At 37.2% G+C, this 18,152-nt stretch overlaps 3 protein-coding genes across 3 annotated transcripts; 1 reads left to right on the top strand and 2 right to left on the bottom strand.

Moving 5' to 3' along the window:
- The first annotated feature begins 71 nt into the window (after positions 1-71).
- LOC132201818 (ubiquitin carboxyl-terminal hydrolase 37-like) lies at positions 72-3,318 on the top strand. The gene is made up of 10 exons (XM_059628318.1): positions 72-277; positions 845-895; positions 952-1,031; positions 1,116-1,502; positions 1,609-2,004; positions 2,065-2,268; positions 2,327-2,678; positions 2,732-2,804; positions 2,858-2,996; positions 3,046-3,318. Exons 2-10 carry the CDS (start codon positions 860-862, stop codon positions 3,191-3,193), a joined length of 1,815 nt encoding a protein of 604 aa, XP_059484301.1. The 5' UTR covers positions 72-277; positions 845-859; the 3' UTR covers positions 3,194-3,318.
- A 5-nt stretch (positions 3,319-3,323) lies between these two features.
- Positions 3,324-5,900, bottom strand: LOC132201840 (FYVE, RhoGEF and PH domain-containing protein 2-like). Its single transcript, XM_059628352.1, has 9 exons — positions 5,744-5,900; positions 5,442-5,680; positions 5,195-5,319; positions 4,894-5,118; positions 4,647-4,839; positions 4,425-4,588; positions 4,082-4,333; positions 3,683-4,018; positions 3,324-3,631 (listed from the first exon to the last, which is right to left on the bottom strand). The coding sequence occupies exons 2-9, from the start codon at positions 5,560-5,562 to the stop codon at positions 3,458-3,460; spliced, it is 1,590 nt and encodes a 529-aa protein (XP_059484335.1). The 5' UTR covers positions 5,563-5,680; positions 5,744-5,900; the 3' UTR covers positions 3,324-3,457.
- A 9,154-nt stretch (positions 5,901-15,054) lies between these two features.
- LOC132203661 (uncharacterized) lies at positions 15,055-17,864 on the bottom strand. Its single transcript, XM_059631620.1, has one exon. It carries the CDS (start codon positions 17,774-17,776, stop codon positions 16,517-16,519), a length of 1,260 nt encoding a protein of 419 aa, XP_059487603.1. The 5' UTR covers positions 17,777-17,864; the 3' UTR covers positions 15,055-16,516.
- Positions 17,865-18,152: the final 288 nt, after the last annotated feature.

The following is an 18,152-nucleotide window of genomic DNA, read 5'->3' as shown; positions in this document are numbered from 1 at the left end:
AGACGCCTCTGCCACCTGCTGGTCAAAACTCGAGCTCATGCGTTTTGCAAACCAATGACGACGCAGTATGGCAATTTACTGGATTTTGATTGGTCTGACCGGTGTCGGCCATGTTTTATGGCGTTGTGACGGAACTTCGTAGAATTCAGCGCTGCACGTTTCGCGGTCTTTTTCCAGATTTTTTCGCAAAGTTTGTCGGCAAAACCGAGTGGATTTACGTCGTGCGCCGCTGTCCCGACGGCGATTCCGTCTTCAGGAGCAGCCGGCGTGCCTCCGGGTAAGCAAATGGGTCTGGTTATTGCTGTAAAAACAATTTGCTGCGAGTTGCACTCCGGGATGCGGCTAGCGACGCTTCCTCTCAAATTTGGGGCAATTCGGGGTCAGGAACCGAAAAAGGTTTGCGACTCGCACGTAAAAATGCAACCGATCCTTCTTGATCGTAAATTTTAAATTTATTTTACTTGTGACATAAGTCTAAGATCATTTTCACGTGGTTGTTGTTATGTATACATATAGCAACCACATGTTTGTGGCCATGCTCAAATTTTGATTTAACATGCAAATGAAATGAAATCAAAGATATTATTTATTTATTTCGACACCAATCATGAAAAGCTATGGTTTTAACAGCAAAGAAAATTGTTACTAGTCATACTTTATCACGTGCATCTGTTTGAATGACAGGTGGGCGATGAAGTTAATCTAAATACATAACAATTTAACTAAACACTTTCTTGCTGTAGAGACACTTGCTTTAGAGAGCGCGAGCTGGTCATATAGTTTTAGTTTTGCATCTCGTTGTATTATAGTCACATAATAATGTATTTATTTAAATTGTTTACAGTCTTGAAATTTGAAAATGCCAGGATTAGGGCAGTTCCAGTTCATGCCCAAGGTAATTTATTATTGAAGAAAAAAATTTTAATATATTAATCTGTAAAACATTTTTAGCAATCAGTTTTTCGGTCCAGTGAAAACCAGACGAGGGTCAAACCTCTTTTGGAGTCAAACGTTCCCAGCGCTAACAAAGTGTAAGCTCATTTTTTGTCATGCCCTCTGCTCAAATTATTATTATTATCGTTAAAAAGAATTTTATAAATTAATTTTTCTTGCAGAGGGAGACATGTGTTGGGAAATCCATCACCTATCATGAAAAGGGAACCAAACTTTTCTTCCAGAGGCCAGCAAATGATATCCGCTCTAAGTGAAAGCAAAAAGAAGATCACAATTTCTACAAGGGAAGATTTTTACGATCCAGTAGGAAAGCCTCTTGAGAAAATTTCCACTGATAGGCCATTTGCCCATCTTCCTGCAATCTCAGTGACTGTTGTTTCTCCACCCAAGAGAAATCAATCTTCATGTGGGAGGCAGTTAGAGTTCGAACGTCCACAAGCACAGAAGGTCAGCAAAAGCTTCTTTAGTGACGATGAGGAGATGCCTCTAGCCAAGAAGTTTAAGGGAGATGATCAAAAACAACACATGACTGAACCGCATCTGATAGGGTATTAATATTAAATCCGTCAAAGTTCAACATATTTGCGTTATTATTGATAGAAAACGTTATAGATTATTATTTGTAATAGCTTTTTATTTAACAATTGATCTCAGTTTCAGAAACCAAGGTGCTACATGTTATATGAACAGTGTTCTACAAGTGCTCACTGGACTTGAGCAATTCTATGCTGACGTTCTTGAAGAACTCCCCATGATGAGCTCCCAGCTTTGTCCCCTGCAGTCTCTCTTCAGAGCACGAGATGCTGGCAACGTAGACCTCGTATACCTGTGCTTGAAGGAGCTGCACTCTCGATTTGCCTATGAAGTGAACAAGTCATTTCAAAACAATTTTGAGCAGCAGGACCTGGACGAGTTCATGACTTTTTATCTAGAAAAAATTGACTCCCAAATTCTGCAGAAGCGCAAGGAGCTTGAGTATGCAAATCCTAGTCCAACCCTTGTGGAGAAGAATTTTACCTTGAAAGAAGTTGAGAGAAGGGTATGCAGCAAGTAAGTTTGCACCAGTATAAAATTTTTGTAGAATTTGTTTTAATTTTTGTGTCCTTCAAGATGCCAGAATGAAGTGTCCAGCAAACAGTGCAACAATTTATTCAGAGTGTCTTTGACACAGGACCACGTTAATGCATCACATACAAACAAGATGTCTGTTCAGGATTTGGTTGAATCCACATTGAATGGACCGTGGGATGAATGTTGTAGCTGCAGGGAAAACAACTCTGTGAGAACTTTAAAAAAGTTAACCAGCCTTCCAAGGTGAGCAATTTCAATTTGCAAATTAAAAATGTTTACCATCTGAATTTTGGAAACTTAGAACTCTTCTGGTCATTTTGATGAGATACAACAACCAAGGACAAAAATTGGAAACGCCAGTGACAATCAGTCCGTACCTCAATCTGGAAAATTACATATCTGCGGATTGCTCAGCACCTATACAATCATTTGTTTGCAAAAAAAGCAGCCTGCAAGAATTTGAAAGTGTTGCTGTTCAAACTGACCCGGAGATGATCGAAATAGAGAACCCTGACACTCCTGAAACTGACAACGAAGACTCTGCTCTGAAAGAGGCCCTGAGTGCAAGCTTGAGAGAGCAACAGCCTTTGGATGAAGAAGAGGAGATAAAGAGAGCTATGGCTGAGAGTTTAGCAGAGTCTGATCCATTCAAAGTATATATAATAATTTTATTCCCATGAATTATTTCTTACTGTGGAATTATTAGCGGAAGCCTTGCTCTAATGTAGTCTACAAGCTGAAAGCAGTTGTCAGTCACTATGGCGACACTCCTCATTCAGGTTAGGAACTTTTAAGTGATTTTATTTTTTATACTCGAACACTTCAATTGCAGGACACTACAAGTGTGATGTGTTCCGGAGTGAAAAATCCAAATGGTACAACTACAATGACATTTGTGTAGAAGACAAAACCACTATTGAAGTGCTGCAGGGTGGTGAAGAAAACTGCTACCTTCTTGTCTACGATTTTGAGTAATTTGAATAGTTATCAATTGGGATGGATAAGTAATTTCATTTTCAGTGGTGACAGTAATGCTATCAACAATCGGTCAATCAAATGCGAGAAATCCGATGATATCAGCTGCGAGGATCCTTTTGATGAGAAAGAGAACACGCAATTTGACGAATCTGCAAATTCTTTTGTTGGAGGAAAGATCGGCGAGATATAGAATATTAATGTTTGTAAAATGAAGACTTTTGTTCCTTAAATATTTATTAAAAAAACTATTTGAAACAAGCTTTGTATATTTATGGATAAATTGTAAATTAATGATATTTTACGATAATAAAAGCTGTAGAATAATATTTTTGTCTTAATTTTATTTATTTTCTCCATCAAGATAAGATACATATTATCATTAACTTTCAAAGGCAGTGGAAGAACATTCTCTTGTCAGAAAGATCTTAAAATTTGTAAAGTATTCAATAAGGAACTACGGTTTAAAAGCAGATCTGATTAAATTCGCAACATTTCTCACTAGGTCAATACAGTGCTTTGACCATGTGGCTTGATTTTTCTCAATGATCAACTCTTCAGCCTCTTTCTCTTCAGTAGATTTGTCAGTTTTCTCAGAGAAAAGGCACTTGGCCTCTTCTTTTGACTCCACCTTAAATGACTATAAGTGAAACAGCTCAAAAAGCTTTTCTAATGAACCCACCTTTGACCAATCAAAAGCATTCTTCTTTTTCGAAGAGAAGCAAGAGGGAGAGGAATTGAGGGTTTTGTGAGCCTTGAGAGCTTGTTGCTTTCTCAATGGGTACAGACTGTCCTTGGGAGGACTTGGTGTTAAGCGTGAAAGGTAGCGAGCGCTCGAACGGAACTTCTTACTGTTCAAAGAAGTTGTTGAGCTACTCGGAGAGGATTGCTTTCTTTTACGCAGGGTACGCGTAAATAGGTTAGAAGATGGGGCTGCACCTTCCTCTAGGTCCTCAATGCGCTTAGGCAACCTTTTTTTGCTGGTGTGCTTTTTCAGCGTCTGTCTGCAAGCCTTCAACTGAAAATTTTAAATTCAATGGGGAAATTTGTGAGTTTTTTTATAATGATTTCTATCACAAACCTCATTTATTGTTTTCTGCATAAGCCCCGTCCACAGTTCACCATCATCCTGGTTTTTAGCAAAAAGAAGGAGTGTCTCTGTGCCACAAGAGATCTTAAACACAGCCTGTCCCAAAACATTTTCGATGCTCGATCTGTCGAGAGGGAAGGCATATCGACAATCAAGTTGTCCAGATCGAACTCGGCAGCAGAGAAACATGTCAGATAATAAAATCAAATGCACCTGCACAGCCTTTGTGCCGCATTTGGCAACCTGAAAATGGCAAATAGTATAATTAATTGACAAACTAAATCAATTAATATCAAATATAAAAGAAAGAATTTTAAGCAGAGGTGATAGGTACCTTCATGAAAGAACCCTCCTTTAAAAATGTTCTTCCTGGTTTGATGACTTGAGGCCAGTTATCAAGCAGGCTCTCTTGTAGATCAAATAGTCGTTGAAGTTGCTCTTGTTCGGATAAGAGAGCATCAACATGTGCAGCACTGACTTCCACACCTTTTAGGGCCTCTAAATTTGCAAAATAATTTTAGTAAAGATTCTAGAAATTATAAAAATAGAAATTAACCTTGAAGAGTTTCCAAGTTCTGATCATCATCTGCAGTGTGCGAGGCCACTTCCTTTAGTAAGAGCCTGTAGCGTGGCAATCTTTGCACTGGTGCAATCAGAAGAGCCTGCAGAGTGCACCCAACCTCTGGTCTTGACTCTTGGCCTTGCAGAAAAGTATGGAGGGCGAGACCGTGTTTTCCAGAACGAAGATTCTAAAAAAACTAATGTTGTAATTTAACAGTAATTTTTAACTTAATTTAGCATGCCTGGAGAGTTTCCGATGCCTTTTGATAGCCACAAGCATACACAGAGTACATTTTCAAGAATGGTGCTAATCTCACAAAAGCCGGAGCCAAGTTGTCATTTTTGCAAGCTTGCAGCTCTGCAACTAAAGCTCCAGCAACTCTATAGACAGTCTCGATCTGGCCAAATATTGTTGCAAAATTCTCAGAAGACATCAGTTCTCGTTGTTTGATTGGTTCCATGAAAAACTAAAAAATAATCCTCATGATAATTAAATGAAAAATTAACATTTTATGCGGCACAAAAATTTAAAAAAAGACAAACCTTCATAACATTTTCAAGTTGCTTCACGTAGCTCAATTCAGAGGACAGAATTTCTTGTGTGGCTCTTGATCTCAGAGATGAATGAAGTGCTTCATGTCCATTTATTTCACTCAATGCACTGATCACTAAACACAAAAAGTCCAATCATTTTCATGTCAACTTCATGAAACTTAAAACTTTCCAGATTAAGGCCAACGTAATTCATAACAAGTTATGTACATTCATAATTTGAATTTGCAATACGTACCCTTGCACCTTGCGTCTGTGTTGAGCAAATTTTTTTCCTCAATCACTTGCTGTAATTCCAGACTCAGAGGCCTTTGTCTGGCTGGCGTACGAGTGACGGTTTCGTTGAGATTCAAACTCATCTTCAGTTCAGAAGGACCTAATGATCCAATTCAGTCAGCGTCAGGTCCTAAAGGTCGACGAGGAAACTAGCCCTTTGCACACAACACGACCGGGCATGACCAGTCAAAACAAAAGCACCTGAAAGACATAATTTTTACTCTGAAAAAACTTTTTTTGACAGAGACTGAGTAAAATAGTTACCAGAATTTCGTTTGCTCCTAGATTTGAGGAGCCTTGGTGTCCTAAAGCGACGAAAACTTTGATTGTTTAAAATTTTCAATGGCGGTGTCAACGTTTAGACCCCTCGGTTGTTGTGCATTTTAAATAACGACGTGCCCCGCGGGCTTGGAGGGAAAACGAGTTTTGTGAACGGACGATCCTGCCATCTGGTATCAGAGACCCCCAGTATTTCTCCCACTGCTGTCGGCGGCGCGAAAACCAGAAGCAAAAAAAAAACAATTTCTATGCTGCTGGTTTCTCGCGATATCATAATTTTAATGGTTTTTATTTTATATAATGGCTGGCATTTTTTTTCTCATAACTAATAGTTGACTTGACTTTTTATGCGCTATAGATAATGGGGGAAAAGATACCGAGAAAATAACTGTTTTGACAATATCAGTACATTTTTTGGTCTTGTCAGAGAAACAATTGAATATATTTTCCTGTAAAGCATAAATATTTAATATATCATGTAAAATTATTCAAAAATATTGTTATATTTTCACCATAAGCAACCATCTACTATTTTCTTACGCGGTGAAAATTTTTGATCAGTAAAAACTGAAGTCTTTTGTATTGTTTAAATCGTTTAAATATTAATATTTTACCTGATATATTTGAATATTTTTCAGAATTATATATTTCAATTCATGTTAATTATATTTAAATAGCAAGTAAAACAGTTGCATTTATTTTCTAGCTATTAAAACATTTTTTCCTCTTTGAGCTGCACTAACGTATCTGTTATTTGAATTGTAACTTTTAAATTATTCTTTTAATATACTAAATATAAAATTACCTCCAAAAAAAAGATGGCAGCTTTGCCTTCTGTAAGCTCATAAGGGTACAGGCCGATAATACACTTTATCAGTCAAGGCCTGACAAAAAAATATTCAAATATTAACAATTTAAAATTTTTTTTAGAAGGAAAACTTATTTTCTTGCCATTGTCATATTTGTATAGATTTCTTTCAATTTTTTAGTAAACATCTCAACTTCAACTAAATTATTGAATTTTCCACAATAATCCAGACTTATTGTGTTTCATTTTCCTCTAAAAAAGCAGTACATAGAAAAATAACATAAATACACACTTCAGCATCGCACACTATCCAGGATAAATTAATATGAACAAAATTTCAAAAATTTTGTAGTTTCCTCGTCGTAATTCAAACTTCATTATTATATCGATTCTTCATCTCTTCAAACGTATTTTTCTTTAATTATTAGGAAAATTTGAAGTTGGCTTTTAATTCAAAATACTCCCCGCTCTGATTTAAAATATTTTTATTATTTGTTTTACTAAAATTATTTTCGTTGAGCGAGGCTTCGATTTTTAATTTTTACAATATATTAATATTAAGTGTATTGCAAAAGAATTTTGGGAAACGTTTGGCCACACACGGGCTTAATTTGCTCCATCACAGCTTGGTCTTCCATCTTTATTTCGAGGGCAGATATCACCGTATTGCAAGCTAGCGGAGCGGACTGTGGCGGATAGCCATGTGTTAGACTGAATTGTTGCGTATATGAATTTGTTGTTGTTGATCTGTGGAACTGAAATAGAACCACCTTAAAAAAGTATAAGCATAGGGAAAATTTTAGATTTCTTATTAAGAATTAGCCTTCACATAGAAACGTTTTTGCAATCTGTATGCAAATTTTTGTTCACACCCAACTTAATTTTGGGTTGGTTCAGCTAGCGGCACAGTTTTTTCCACTCCTTTCAAGTGGTGAAGACCTGGCCGTGTTTATTCAAAGCAAGCTAGGATTCTCTCTGCATTTCAACCAACAGGGCCCTATACACGCTGTCTAAAGTAAATTCCACTGAAAAACAAGCCAACAACTTTTCGCCGCTCCCTTTTTCCGGTGCGGGAGTCCAGGGAAAAGTTTGCTCTTAAACAAGATGCAATCCAACCACTTAGACCTTCCGTTTGTGTGCTTTTCCTCCTGTTCGGACCTTAAGAGGTTCCGGCCATTGCTTTATCATTTTCAATTCCAGCACAATACAAAATGCGATCCATTGCACCGCCGCTCTGGCTCTCTCTTTATGACCAACTCTATAAAATATATATAAAAATAAAATACGTCTGCTTTTGCTGCTGATCACTCTCGGCGCTGCACAACGGGGTTGGAAAATAAAATTATACTCTCTGCCAGATGAGAAATAAAATTACATGTCACATATCCTCGGAAGAAAAAGGATCGCTCGAGTTGACCGGCTCTGCTGGAATATCGGCGCAGAGGCGACTGTTGTTTTGTTTAGTCAGGATTGGTAAATTTACCGCCCAAATGCTATTATGAGTACGATGATTTTTGTAATATTGTTTGGGGGGCGAATACACATGAAAGCTTGGATGGTGCGGTTTTTTCTCAGGCAAATAAAATGATGAATGTGGCAAATCCTTGGCAACACGATGGAGTGTTTTGGCCAAAAATTAAGATTTTACTGTCCTAACTATCAAACAATAAATTTTGGAATTGCATTTTATCACGCGGTGGCCGATTTCTTTTTGATGTCGGGCGTTTTAGCAAACCTCTGCTAGTTGTGATACCCTTTCTGCTCATTTTTCCCAATTCAATTTTTTTCATGTATGACTTGAGTAGAATAAAAAACAATAATAATTTAATTTACATCCAACTAATTGATGAAAGATCGGGAAATTAAATTGAAACGAAAATTTAATCAAGAATCAGAGTTTCAGTTTTTACTTCAATCGTTAAATATTTGCTTCCTATATTATTAAAGTTTTTTTTTTAATTTGCTACCTTTTACTTTTTCCATTATTATACTGTTTTTTATTCGCGTCAATTATACACTTTTCTTTGGTCTTATTGTGTCAGAGCAATTGATGAAAATTAATTCAAAAAGGTAAACAGAAAATATTTTACAGTACAACATTAAAAATGTGTTCTTAGTCTTTGTTGAAATGGACGGACAAAAAAACCATTTGTGTGCAAGTACTTTTTTTGCTTTTATTAGTAACACAATAAATTAATTTATAGTCTTTTTAAAAACGTAGACCCGAAATATCAAACCCCAAACTTATGTTTTAACCATATAAATAAAGTGTGTATTTATTTATTTTATATTATATATTTTTCAAATATAAAATTAATTAATTTAAAATTACAAAAAAAAAATATTTAGCTAAAAGCCAAAGTACAAACGTGTTATATAAATCAGAGTGTAACTCATGACGGATTTAGCTATTATTTTTTAATATTTTGGTGATTCCAAAAGTCAAACTTGAAAATATTTGAAATTAAAATAAAATTTAGCTATGGGTGCAGTTTATCTGTGACGTGGCAAAGTTCATTCTGGTCGCAAACAACAACGACTGCGTGAGAGTGAATGTGCGGTCGACCCCTAATATTCGGCAATTACTCAACCAAATGAAATATTGCGCGGCACGCATGTGTGCCCGCGCGCAGAATAATTACAATAATGAGAGTATCACGCCCGCTCTCGAATTTAACAACTTCATTAGCGCGTTGCCCCATCAGCATAAATTCGGTCCGCGGGGCTGAGAAGGACAGCTGTCATGCGCCGCCAGAGCATCATTATTCTGCACCAATCGAATCTGAATTACAGCTAATGATATTACTGACCAATCTGCATGCCAAACCTAATCTCGTCGGGATTAACCAAATCCGCGAAATTCCTCTTGGCATTTCGCAAGAAAGGAATGCGACAACAAAAAGCATACGTTTGTGGAATTTTTTAATTAAACGCGCGTGCGTTTTAATTTTTGTCTTTTTTGTTTGAGTCGCGAGAATTAACGCTCTCGTGTGTACCTCGGTAATTAAAATCAAAAGCGAATCTGCCCGACAGTTTTTTTTTCGTTTTCGTTTTATTCTCAGCTCTGTGCGGACGCTCTTCCTGCTAATGACCAAAGCAAACCATTCATTTGTTCAGCGCTGCCGAGCACGGATTGGAAAATCTGTATGCGTCGCGCGCCTCTGAATGAAAGAGCCTCTCTTCAACTCTCTCTCGCTCGGCGCCTTTCTTGCTACGTGTAAAAAGGGTTAAGAGCATTGCCACCGCCGCTTCTCTCGCTGACACCTACCCCACAGCCTGTGCAACCGTGAAATTTTTATGAGTCCGCAGGTCTGGAAATCGTGTATTTTATGGGAAACGGATGAGATAGGTTCTTAAGAAGTAGAGTATTCCAGATTTTTCCATAAGTGCGCAAATATACATATGATCTTTTCTATATTATCGAAATTACACAAAATTCTGTAATATTAACTAATGAAAAAAAAAACAGTTTCTCCACTTCTATTTGTTGAAATTATACATATTAGAGCATTAGGGGTGAAAAACAGGCAAAACGAGAAATATAATATTAATAGAAAATTTTATTATATTGAGAAGAACTAATAATTATTGATCTCACAGTTTACCTCTTTCAAATATTAAAAAATTAAAAAAATTAAAAAATTGGCTGAATCCCAATAAAAAATAAATAATATTTATAAGTTTTGATTTTGTATTTAAATAATTTCAAAACATCAAAGCACAGCTCGTTTGAATTACAACTGACAAAAAATTAATTAAATTTGAAAAATATTTTTTATAACTTTGGTGTGATAGGAAAAACGTTGTGTCGTTGTGTGTTGTTTATATTTGAAACTTGCAAAACCATTAAAAATTCCAATCTTCGTGCTACAGAATATAAGAATATTATCATAAAACCTTACTTGCCCATATCAACCCTTTTTGTGTGCTTAATCTGCTGGAAAAGCACGACTTTGCAATATTTGATTGATTCGAAACCACCAAAGTCTGTCTGTCAGCCGAGCCAATTCAAATCCACACAATCAATTCTATGGCTCTCGTGTGCAGCAGATACGAAAATATCCCTCTATGCCAAAAATATTCACCCACACACGTTTTTAACCCTTCAACGGTGAGCAAAGAATGAAACGTGCGGCGGATTCATTGTGCAGGTGCTCTTTCAGCTCTCTGAATCAAATCGAGAGACTGGCAACAAGAGAGGGAAAAACGCGGCCACTCTTTACAATCAGCCTCTCCAACACAGAGAGAGCAAAAAAGACGAGCAAAGGCGGCATTAAAGAGTACGTAGTCCGAAGAAGGCGCTCCGCAGGGAGCAGATAGCCCACAACAAGTGGTCAATGAGGACACTCTGAGTGGGAGGCAATGTCTCTCGACTTGATTTTGTCTCCAGCAGCGTCTTCTTGTTCGCGTTGTTTACATTACTTAAATTACGCCGCACTTGTCTCGAGAGGACAGGTAGTTATTCGAAGTCATAACCAGAGACGAATAAATAAATGGAAGCCTAAAAAATGTTAAATAAAACCAATATATTGTCAAATAAGGGGAGAATTTTACAAACAAAAGTAAAAATTTTGTAAATCAGAGCAAATGGCCTACATCAAAAGAAAATCAGCTAACAAAAATCTACATTTTAAATTTTCAAATAAGTGTGAAGTATTTCTTTCAAGCCAAAATGTACCAAATATCAATATCATCAATTAGGCGTTAGATAAAGCCTTCAAAATTTGCGCTACATTTTGTGATTAATATTTTCGATGATATAAATTTTGCAAAAGTAATTTAAATAATTTAATATACATGGCTTAATTAATGACGACTTTTAAATCTTGAAATTTCTGAATTAAAAACATGTTATGGCGTTTATGTTCACGCAAAGAAGAATTGATACCGTTTTTTCTTTTCTTAGTTATTAATTTGATTTAAAATTTTTGATTTCTAGATGTTTGCAATAAAGGAAATAAATAATTCAAGCGAGAGCTATAAGAGCGGAATAGAGAAAACAGAGTAACAGTGATTTTTCTCCAATACTTTTTCCAAGCATTGTTAGCAAATTCTCCACGAGTGGAATAGATTTGCCGCGGACGTTAATCCCGCAGTGCTTCGTCGTGAAAACATGCTGTTCCCGTTCGCACCCAGTTTTACTCTCAATGTCTGTGCGAGTTTGCAGTGGCCGCAACCTGCGCAACACTTGAATCGTGCAAGTTGCATAGTGCGGACTTATCAAGGCGATTCGCCCTTTAATGAGCTCGGTGCTGAATGTTTTAAGTCCGCCGCAAAGTTTTGCAGTTCGGACGGACATACGGTTGCGACTCGAATTTCCATTTTCCAGCTGCTGAGCGAAATCAATATCCTGGGTCGGCAGCCACAGCGATACAGAAGCTAGTTATGCACGCAGCTGCCGGTCAACGTGTTTTTTGCCATTGATACTTGATTATAATTACCAGCAGTGCGGAGATTGCTGTGTATTTTAAAAAAATAAAGCGATGGCTCGAAAGGCTACTTTTTGCCAGAATCAATTTGTTGATTCGACGGGGGGAGGGGAAAATAAAAAAGTTTGTGCGAAATCTCAACGCTTGTTTTTTCCGTCACAAAACAACTGGCTGTCAAGTTTGCATGTAGTCTTGAGAAAAAATTTTCATATCAGTCACCCACTGTGGAGGGGCAAAAAAGCAACGAGACTGCTCGTCTCTCACTTTCGGGTCACCACATTTTGTCAGGAAACTGCAAAACTAAAATATCATGAAAAGTTTGTGACGAGAATTAAATGTCAGGAAATTAATTGTTAATTATAAATATGAGTGTACCTAATTTTAAGATGCTCAAATGAGGTGTATTTTAATCAAATATTAACGTGTAAAAAATTAACTTTCTGAACAAAGCCAGTGTTCATAAAAACATGTAACCAAAATATTGGAGACTAAAGTTTGGGTTGGTTTTTGAAGTGAAAAAAAAAATAGTAAACGGGGATAATTTACAGCGTCACATGGCAATTTCTCGCATGTTGAGGGCTGAGGGTATAGGGTTGACATTATGTGACATTTCTGCCAATTAATTTTCTCATAAAACATTCATTAGTCTTCCATTGTTCTGACAATGCACTTTCTGAGAAAATGTGGGACCCCCTCACTTTCTTTTGGGAGCAGAGCGAGTTGGCTCGACCGCAGCCGGAGCTGATTCGGGTTGACGTGGCAAAAACAAACATTTTGCAAGCTGAAAATGAAATTCATGCTCCAAGAAATAATAAGATTAGATGGCCATGTGTGAATGAGATAACTGGCGAAAATGAGATAGAGACGCAATCTCTCCTCTCGGCGTTATATACAATAATATGCTCTCGCACAAGTAATTAAATGGAAAGCTTACAAAGCATTTTGGCTTACATTCTGCGGCGGGATGCTGCGCCTGACAGACGGATGAAATGAGATCAAAAGTGGAACCGCCGCGTCATTCGCAACCCCTTCTATGTGCATGCAGTCATTTCTCTCTTTGCCGATATTACTGCTCAACCTCTGCTCTCGCTGCCAATGTGCTGCGAACGGGTGTGATCCACGTTCCTCCGGTGGTGACTGGAGTTCTGGGTGAAACGGATTTGCTGCATTCACACGAGGTACTTGAGGTGAATAGAGCAGAGGAAAACGTTTTCTATTAAATTATTGAGGAAAATATATGCATCGCTTGCTACTTTGTAAGTTGTATGCAAATGAGGTTAGGGAAGCAATTTTTTTTTGCAACTAGAATGGGAAAGCATTGTAAAAAAGTGAATTAATTGAAAGTGTAAATTTGCATTAATTTTATATTTCCATTGTTAAAAGATAAAATAGTAAATGAATTTTTTTATATAATGAATTTTTTTATTGAGACTACTTAGAAAAATATTATTTTATATTATTCAAATTACCTTTTTTGTAACAATAACGCAGCATTATTTAAACTTAAATTTCCATCGATTCCCTAAAGAAGATGCGGTATTTTAAAAATTTTCAAAACCAAAATTGGCTCTCGCGCAAGAAATAAAGGCTCTTCTTCAGTGTAACTAAGAATAAGACTCTTGATTTATATTAAAGTGGAGAAACATGGTACATGGCCTAAATGAACATATCAACAGCACATCAACAGCATGCACACGTATTTAATCTTAATCAAAGTTGCAACGACAGCAGCGGAACTTTGCAATCAAAGGCGCGCGTATTCGAGACGTGCGCAAATTGAAACGCGGTAGCGCAATTAGATTCATTGCCGGGTGAAAAGGGCTGTTTTTGGCGTTCGCCAGCCAACCGCCGCCTTTTGATGAATTATTTATGCCACCGGTACAAACAATAACCGAGACACCCTTTAATTATTCAGGCATAATGTGCCTGGTCGGCGCCGAGAAAGTGCTGCGACGCTGCCGAGGCAAATCGCCTTATCGCTCAGCTAGGCCGCCGCCGCCGCCGTATTCAATTTTGTTTGCATGCAAGCTTCCTTCCCTCCATACATCAACGTCGTTTGATATGTGAAAATATTTGCCCGCGCGAAAAACGTCCCCCGTGTGCAGTGCCGAAGCAATTGTTTACTCCATCGCGAACGACCTGAAATTTCCAATTTTTTTTTCGCTTCAAGATGTTATTTTTCATGATCGGCTGCCGAAAGTGTTTGCCAGGGAAAATTCTAAACTTTAATTTTGAAAAGAGAATATTTTTTACAGTCTGGTATCCAGTTTCCAAACTTCATGTTCCCCTGAAGTTTGGAATAATTGTTTATTAAAGAGCTAGTCTTCTCATTATGAACTAAATTTAAGTATCGGTACAGCTTTGACCTTGAAAATCAGAAAAATTAAAAAATAAATACGACCAAAGATTACATCCAATTTGTGAAACACGCGTTAAATTTCTGTATTCTACTAGCAATAAAGTGCCAAAAGTAATGTGAAGTATGAACGAAATTAGCTGGATTCATACGCTAACAGAGTTTAAATTTTAATTATAATTAAGTTGAAGAAAGTTGGCTTTCAATTGAAGAATCATAAAAAATATTTTTGAGAAAGTTGCTTTTACTAGATTATAAAATTTTTAACCTTTTTTCTAGCTGCAGCCCTATTTGATGAGATAAATATATTAGATTAGTTCCGAAATAAAATTATTTTACAAATTAACAACTGTAAACAAAATCACGTGTACTGATGAGCTTCGAAAAATAGAAGAATGATTTTGGGGAAAGTTTCATTGAGCTCTTTTTATTAAAAAAATTAATAAATAATTAAATAAACTATTTCTTATCAATCATGATCCCAGTTGAATAGTTAATAAATATTATTATTTTATGTATTTTATATAAAGTACATTTGTTTAATTATTAAAAAATTATTTTGTAATTTTCTTATAAATCTAATTTTAATAAGTGCGTTTAGGAATTTTAAATGAAACCATTTTTAAAAATGTCTACCATATATATGAATAAGTGAGTGAGAAATTAAATTTAAACCACGCTGGTAACGTTTTTATATCCTATATTTATTACATGATATATTATGCCAAATAACATGTGTACTTGCCATTGGAATTGGAGAAATAAGCGATGATAGGGAAAGAAATCATATTTATCGCTAGAGTTACATCATATAATTCTAAAGATTGCAGAAAGAGCTTTCTTGGAAGCACTCCTTATTTCAATGGGAGATAAATGTATTATTAATAAATTTGCATTCCTCTCCTGGAGGAACAAAACGTGCCAATTGTGCTCATTGCTATTCTACCTGTGTGCAGCGAGCACCAACTGGCCTTGTACATTTTGCCATTATTGATGCAGCAGGCAAAGGGTTTCCTCTCTCTGGTGCGCTGCGAAATATGATAAAAATCCGCTCAGACATAATGGGTACATGTTTAACAGAAGAGAAACGCGTGCAAAACATCAAAGCACTCTTCGCCCACTTTTGCTGCTGCTGCTGCTCGATTTTCATTTTCCGCGTGCGACACTTTGACGTGACTTGCTGCTCATAATGATCTAGCCAGCCGAGTTCTCAAAGAAACCCTCTTAATTTGGACCACGCATGTTGTAATAAAGCTGCTGACTGCTCTACTTTTTGCAGTGCTGACGGCTTTTTGAATTTGCACACCTCTTGTGTCGTGTTTTTTTGCCAAGTGTGAAAAAACTGGTGGTGTTTTGAGGTGAAGTCTTAAAATTTTTAATTTATAATTTCAACATGTTGACTTTCAAGTCTCGTTTTAACGTGAAAATTAATTCATGAAAGGAAATTTAATATTGATTAATCAATTAATTAGAGCAAATTATTTACAAATAGTCTATGGACAAAAATTTCTACAAGCTAAGCTGAATACATTTCGCAGAAATGGATGGAGCATATACATATTATAAATTTGTTGGCATGCCTCTAAGATCAAAAGAAGGCCTGAATTGCCGTATCAGAGATTTTTAAATCACTTATTTTAGTGAAAAATGAAATTGGATATTTTCATTAATTTAAGACTTACTAAAAAAAATAATGCCCTTCCCCCATAAAATCAAATATCCTCTAATACTCTTTCCTTAAAAAAAGCCACGTCATCAGAAAAATCGTCATATCACGACACACTTCATTTATAAAAAAAAAAAATCAATAGCTTTCCAAATAATGATTTTATATTTGAATTTAATTTAAAAATATATAATTTTTTTAGTATGGTTTTTTACTTAAAAAATATATTGTAAGTATGCGTAATACTAACTTTGTATCTTGAAATTTCATTATTAAATTATTTTTACATGCAATCTCGGTAAAATGAGTTTAATTGTTTTTACAAACTGTGTATCATCAAATAAACTCTATTAACTCTAAATTTATTGGAACATAAATACACACGCACATTTATAACGATCTAGGAAAGGGAAAAACTTTGATTTTGGAATTATTTTTCCCTTGATTATAAATTAAATTTTACAATTAGAACCATATTTTCACTAAAAATTAAATTTAATTAAATACCAATATATTTAAACAACTCTTCGATGACATTTTCGATACTATTCTTAAAAGAGTTGCTCATTTCCATACCCCGCAAAACAGGCGCGCCTCTGCTCTTTAGGAAATCGTCCACCACGTCAAAGTCATGTTCGCCCTCGGCAGCTTGGGGCATGTTCTTTTCCCTCGCGCCAGGGGGCATTTGGTTCATGGGCACGTATCCTGCGGCCGCCACAAGTCCGACCAGCCAAAACTCCTCCGCAAGTCTTTGGAAAGTGGGCAAATCGGCCATTTCTTCCGGCAAAAGACAAGCGGCGTCTCGAAACAAGGCCCCCAACGCTTTCCAATAGTCCGATATCAGCCGGTCCATCACTTGGGCACGCACTTGGCGGTCGCAATTCAAGAAAAGGAACATGAGCACGTCCGTGACCGGCGGAGCCAATCGGTACACTTGCATGTCGATAATGCGCACGTCCGTCGCCTCACAGCCCGAGTACTTGAACATCAGGTTGTTGTTCCAAATGTCACCGTGACAAACGCAGTTGCGATATTTGCCAGACGGGCGAAATAAAAGTCTTGCCTCCTCAAAAGCTCGCGCCAATTTATGCTCATTTTTTCCGATACGATCAGCAAACTTCTCCGAACTCTTTGCCACGTCAATTATCGTGTCGATGCTCGATTGGAGCCACTTGTACGCAGGATTTTCCTCGTCCAGGGTCCAGAGGGCCTCGTCATGGAACTGGCAGAACTGCTTCAGGTCAATGCCTGATTTCTCTTCGGCAATCAAAGAAGCGGCGTGCAATTTGGCCAACGCTGGCATCACCAGGAACAATTCTCTCTCGTTCATGAACTCCAACCGGTCCCTGGTGATGAAACCCTGAACCTGCAGATCTTCCATAATTACTAGGCTATTGACAAATTTGTCCTCGTCGAACCGCGAGAAGTAACATTTGGGCACCGGAACTTCAAAAGTAACGTGTTTCTGGAAAAAGGGCAGCAGTTTTTGGAAGAATTCGTTTTCCTTGTGCAAAAGTTTGGTGCCTTTTATGTAGGCGACGTGGTGCCGACTGGGAGGCACACCCTTGGCGAAACAAGACAACGTCAACGCCTGCTCATTATTTTTCTGTGAATAATCAATTAAGACGGTGTAGTAGAGGCCATTGAATCCGTTGGGCGAGTTGGAAACCAATCGATAACTAATTAAGTTGACATCTCTGGAGCCTTTGAGCGCGCCAGCCAATACGGCCCTAATATCCTCAGCACTTGTTAGCTCCATCGGCGGGCTTAGTGCTTTTTCTCGCGAAACCCACTGTGGCACACGAGAAATGGAGAGCGACGTTTTAAAACACAGCACGCGCAAGTTTCCGCCGCACCACTGACAGCCGTAAAGAGATTGTGTTTAATCGGCGTGGCGACGACCTTCGCGGCCCCCTCCCGCTTTGATGAGAGACAAGAATGGAATGGGCCATATTGTTGGGAGGTAGCTCATTAAAAGCAGATGACGAACATTGATTTTTGTTTCTTGCTTATTATCACAGCATTCACTTCACATCACAGAACGCTGTGAGAAAGACTCCTGTACTTTTTCACAAATGAAAAATGCTAAAAAGGGTCATTTTCGCAGGAAGAAAAAAAATTAGAAGCTTCGGCTT

This window comes from Neocloeon triangulifer, unplaced genomic scaffold (assembly GCF_031216515.1).
Source record: "Neocloeon triangulifer isolate White Clay Creek 2 clone unplaced genomic scaffold, ASM3121651v1 ptg000001l, whole genome shotgun sequence".
Classification (NCBI taxonomy): Eukaryota; Metazoa; Arthropoda; class Insecta; order Ephemeroptera; family Baetidae; genus Neocloeon; species Neocloeon triangulifer.
This window is presented reverse-complemented; position numbering and strand designations above follow the sequence as displayed.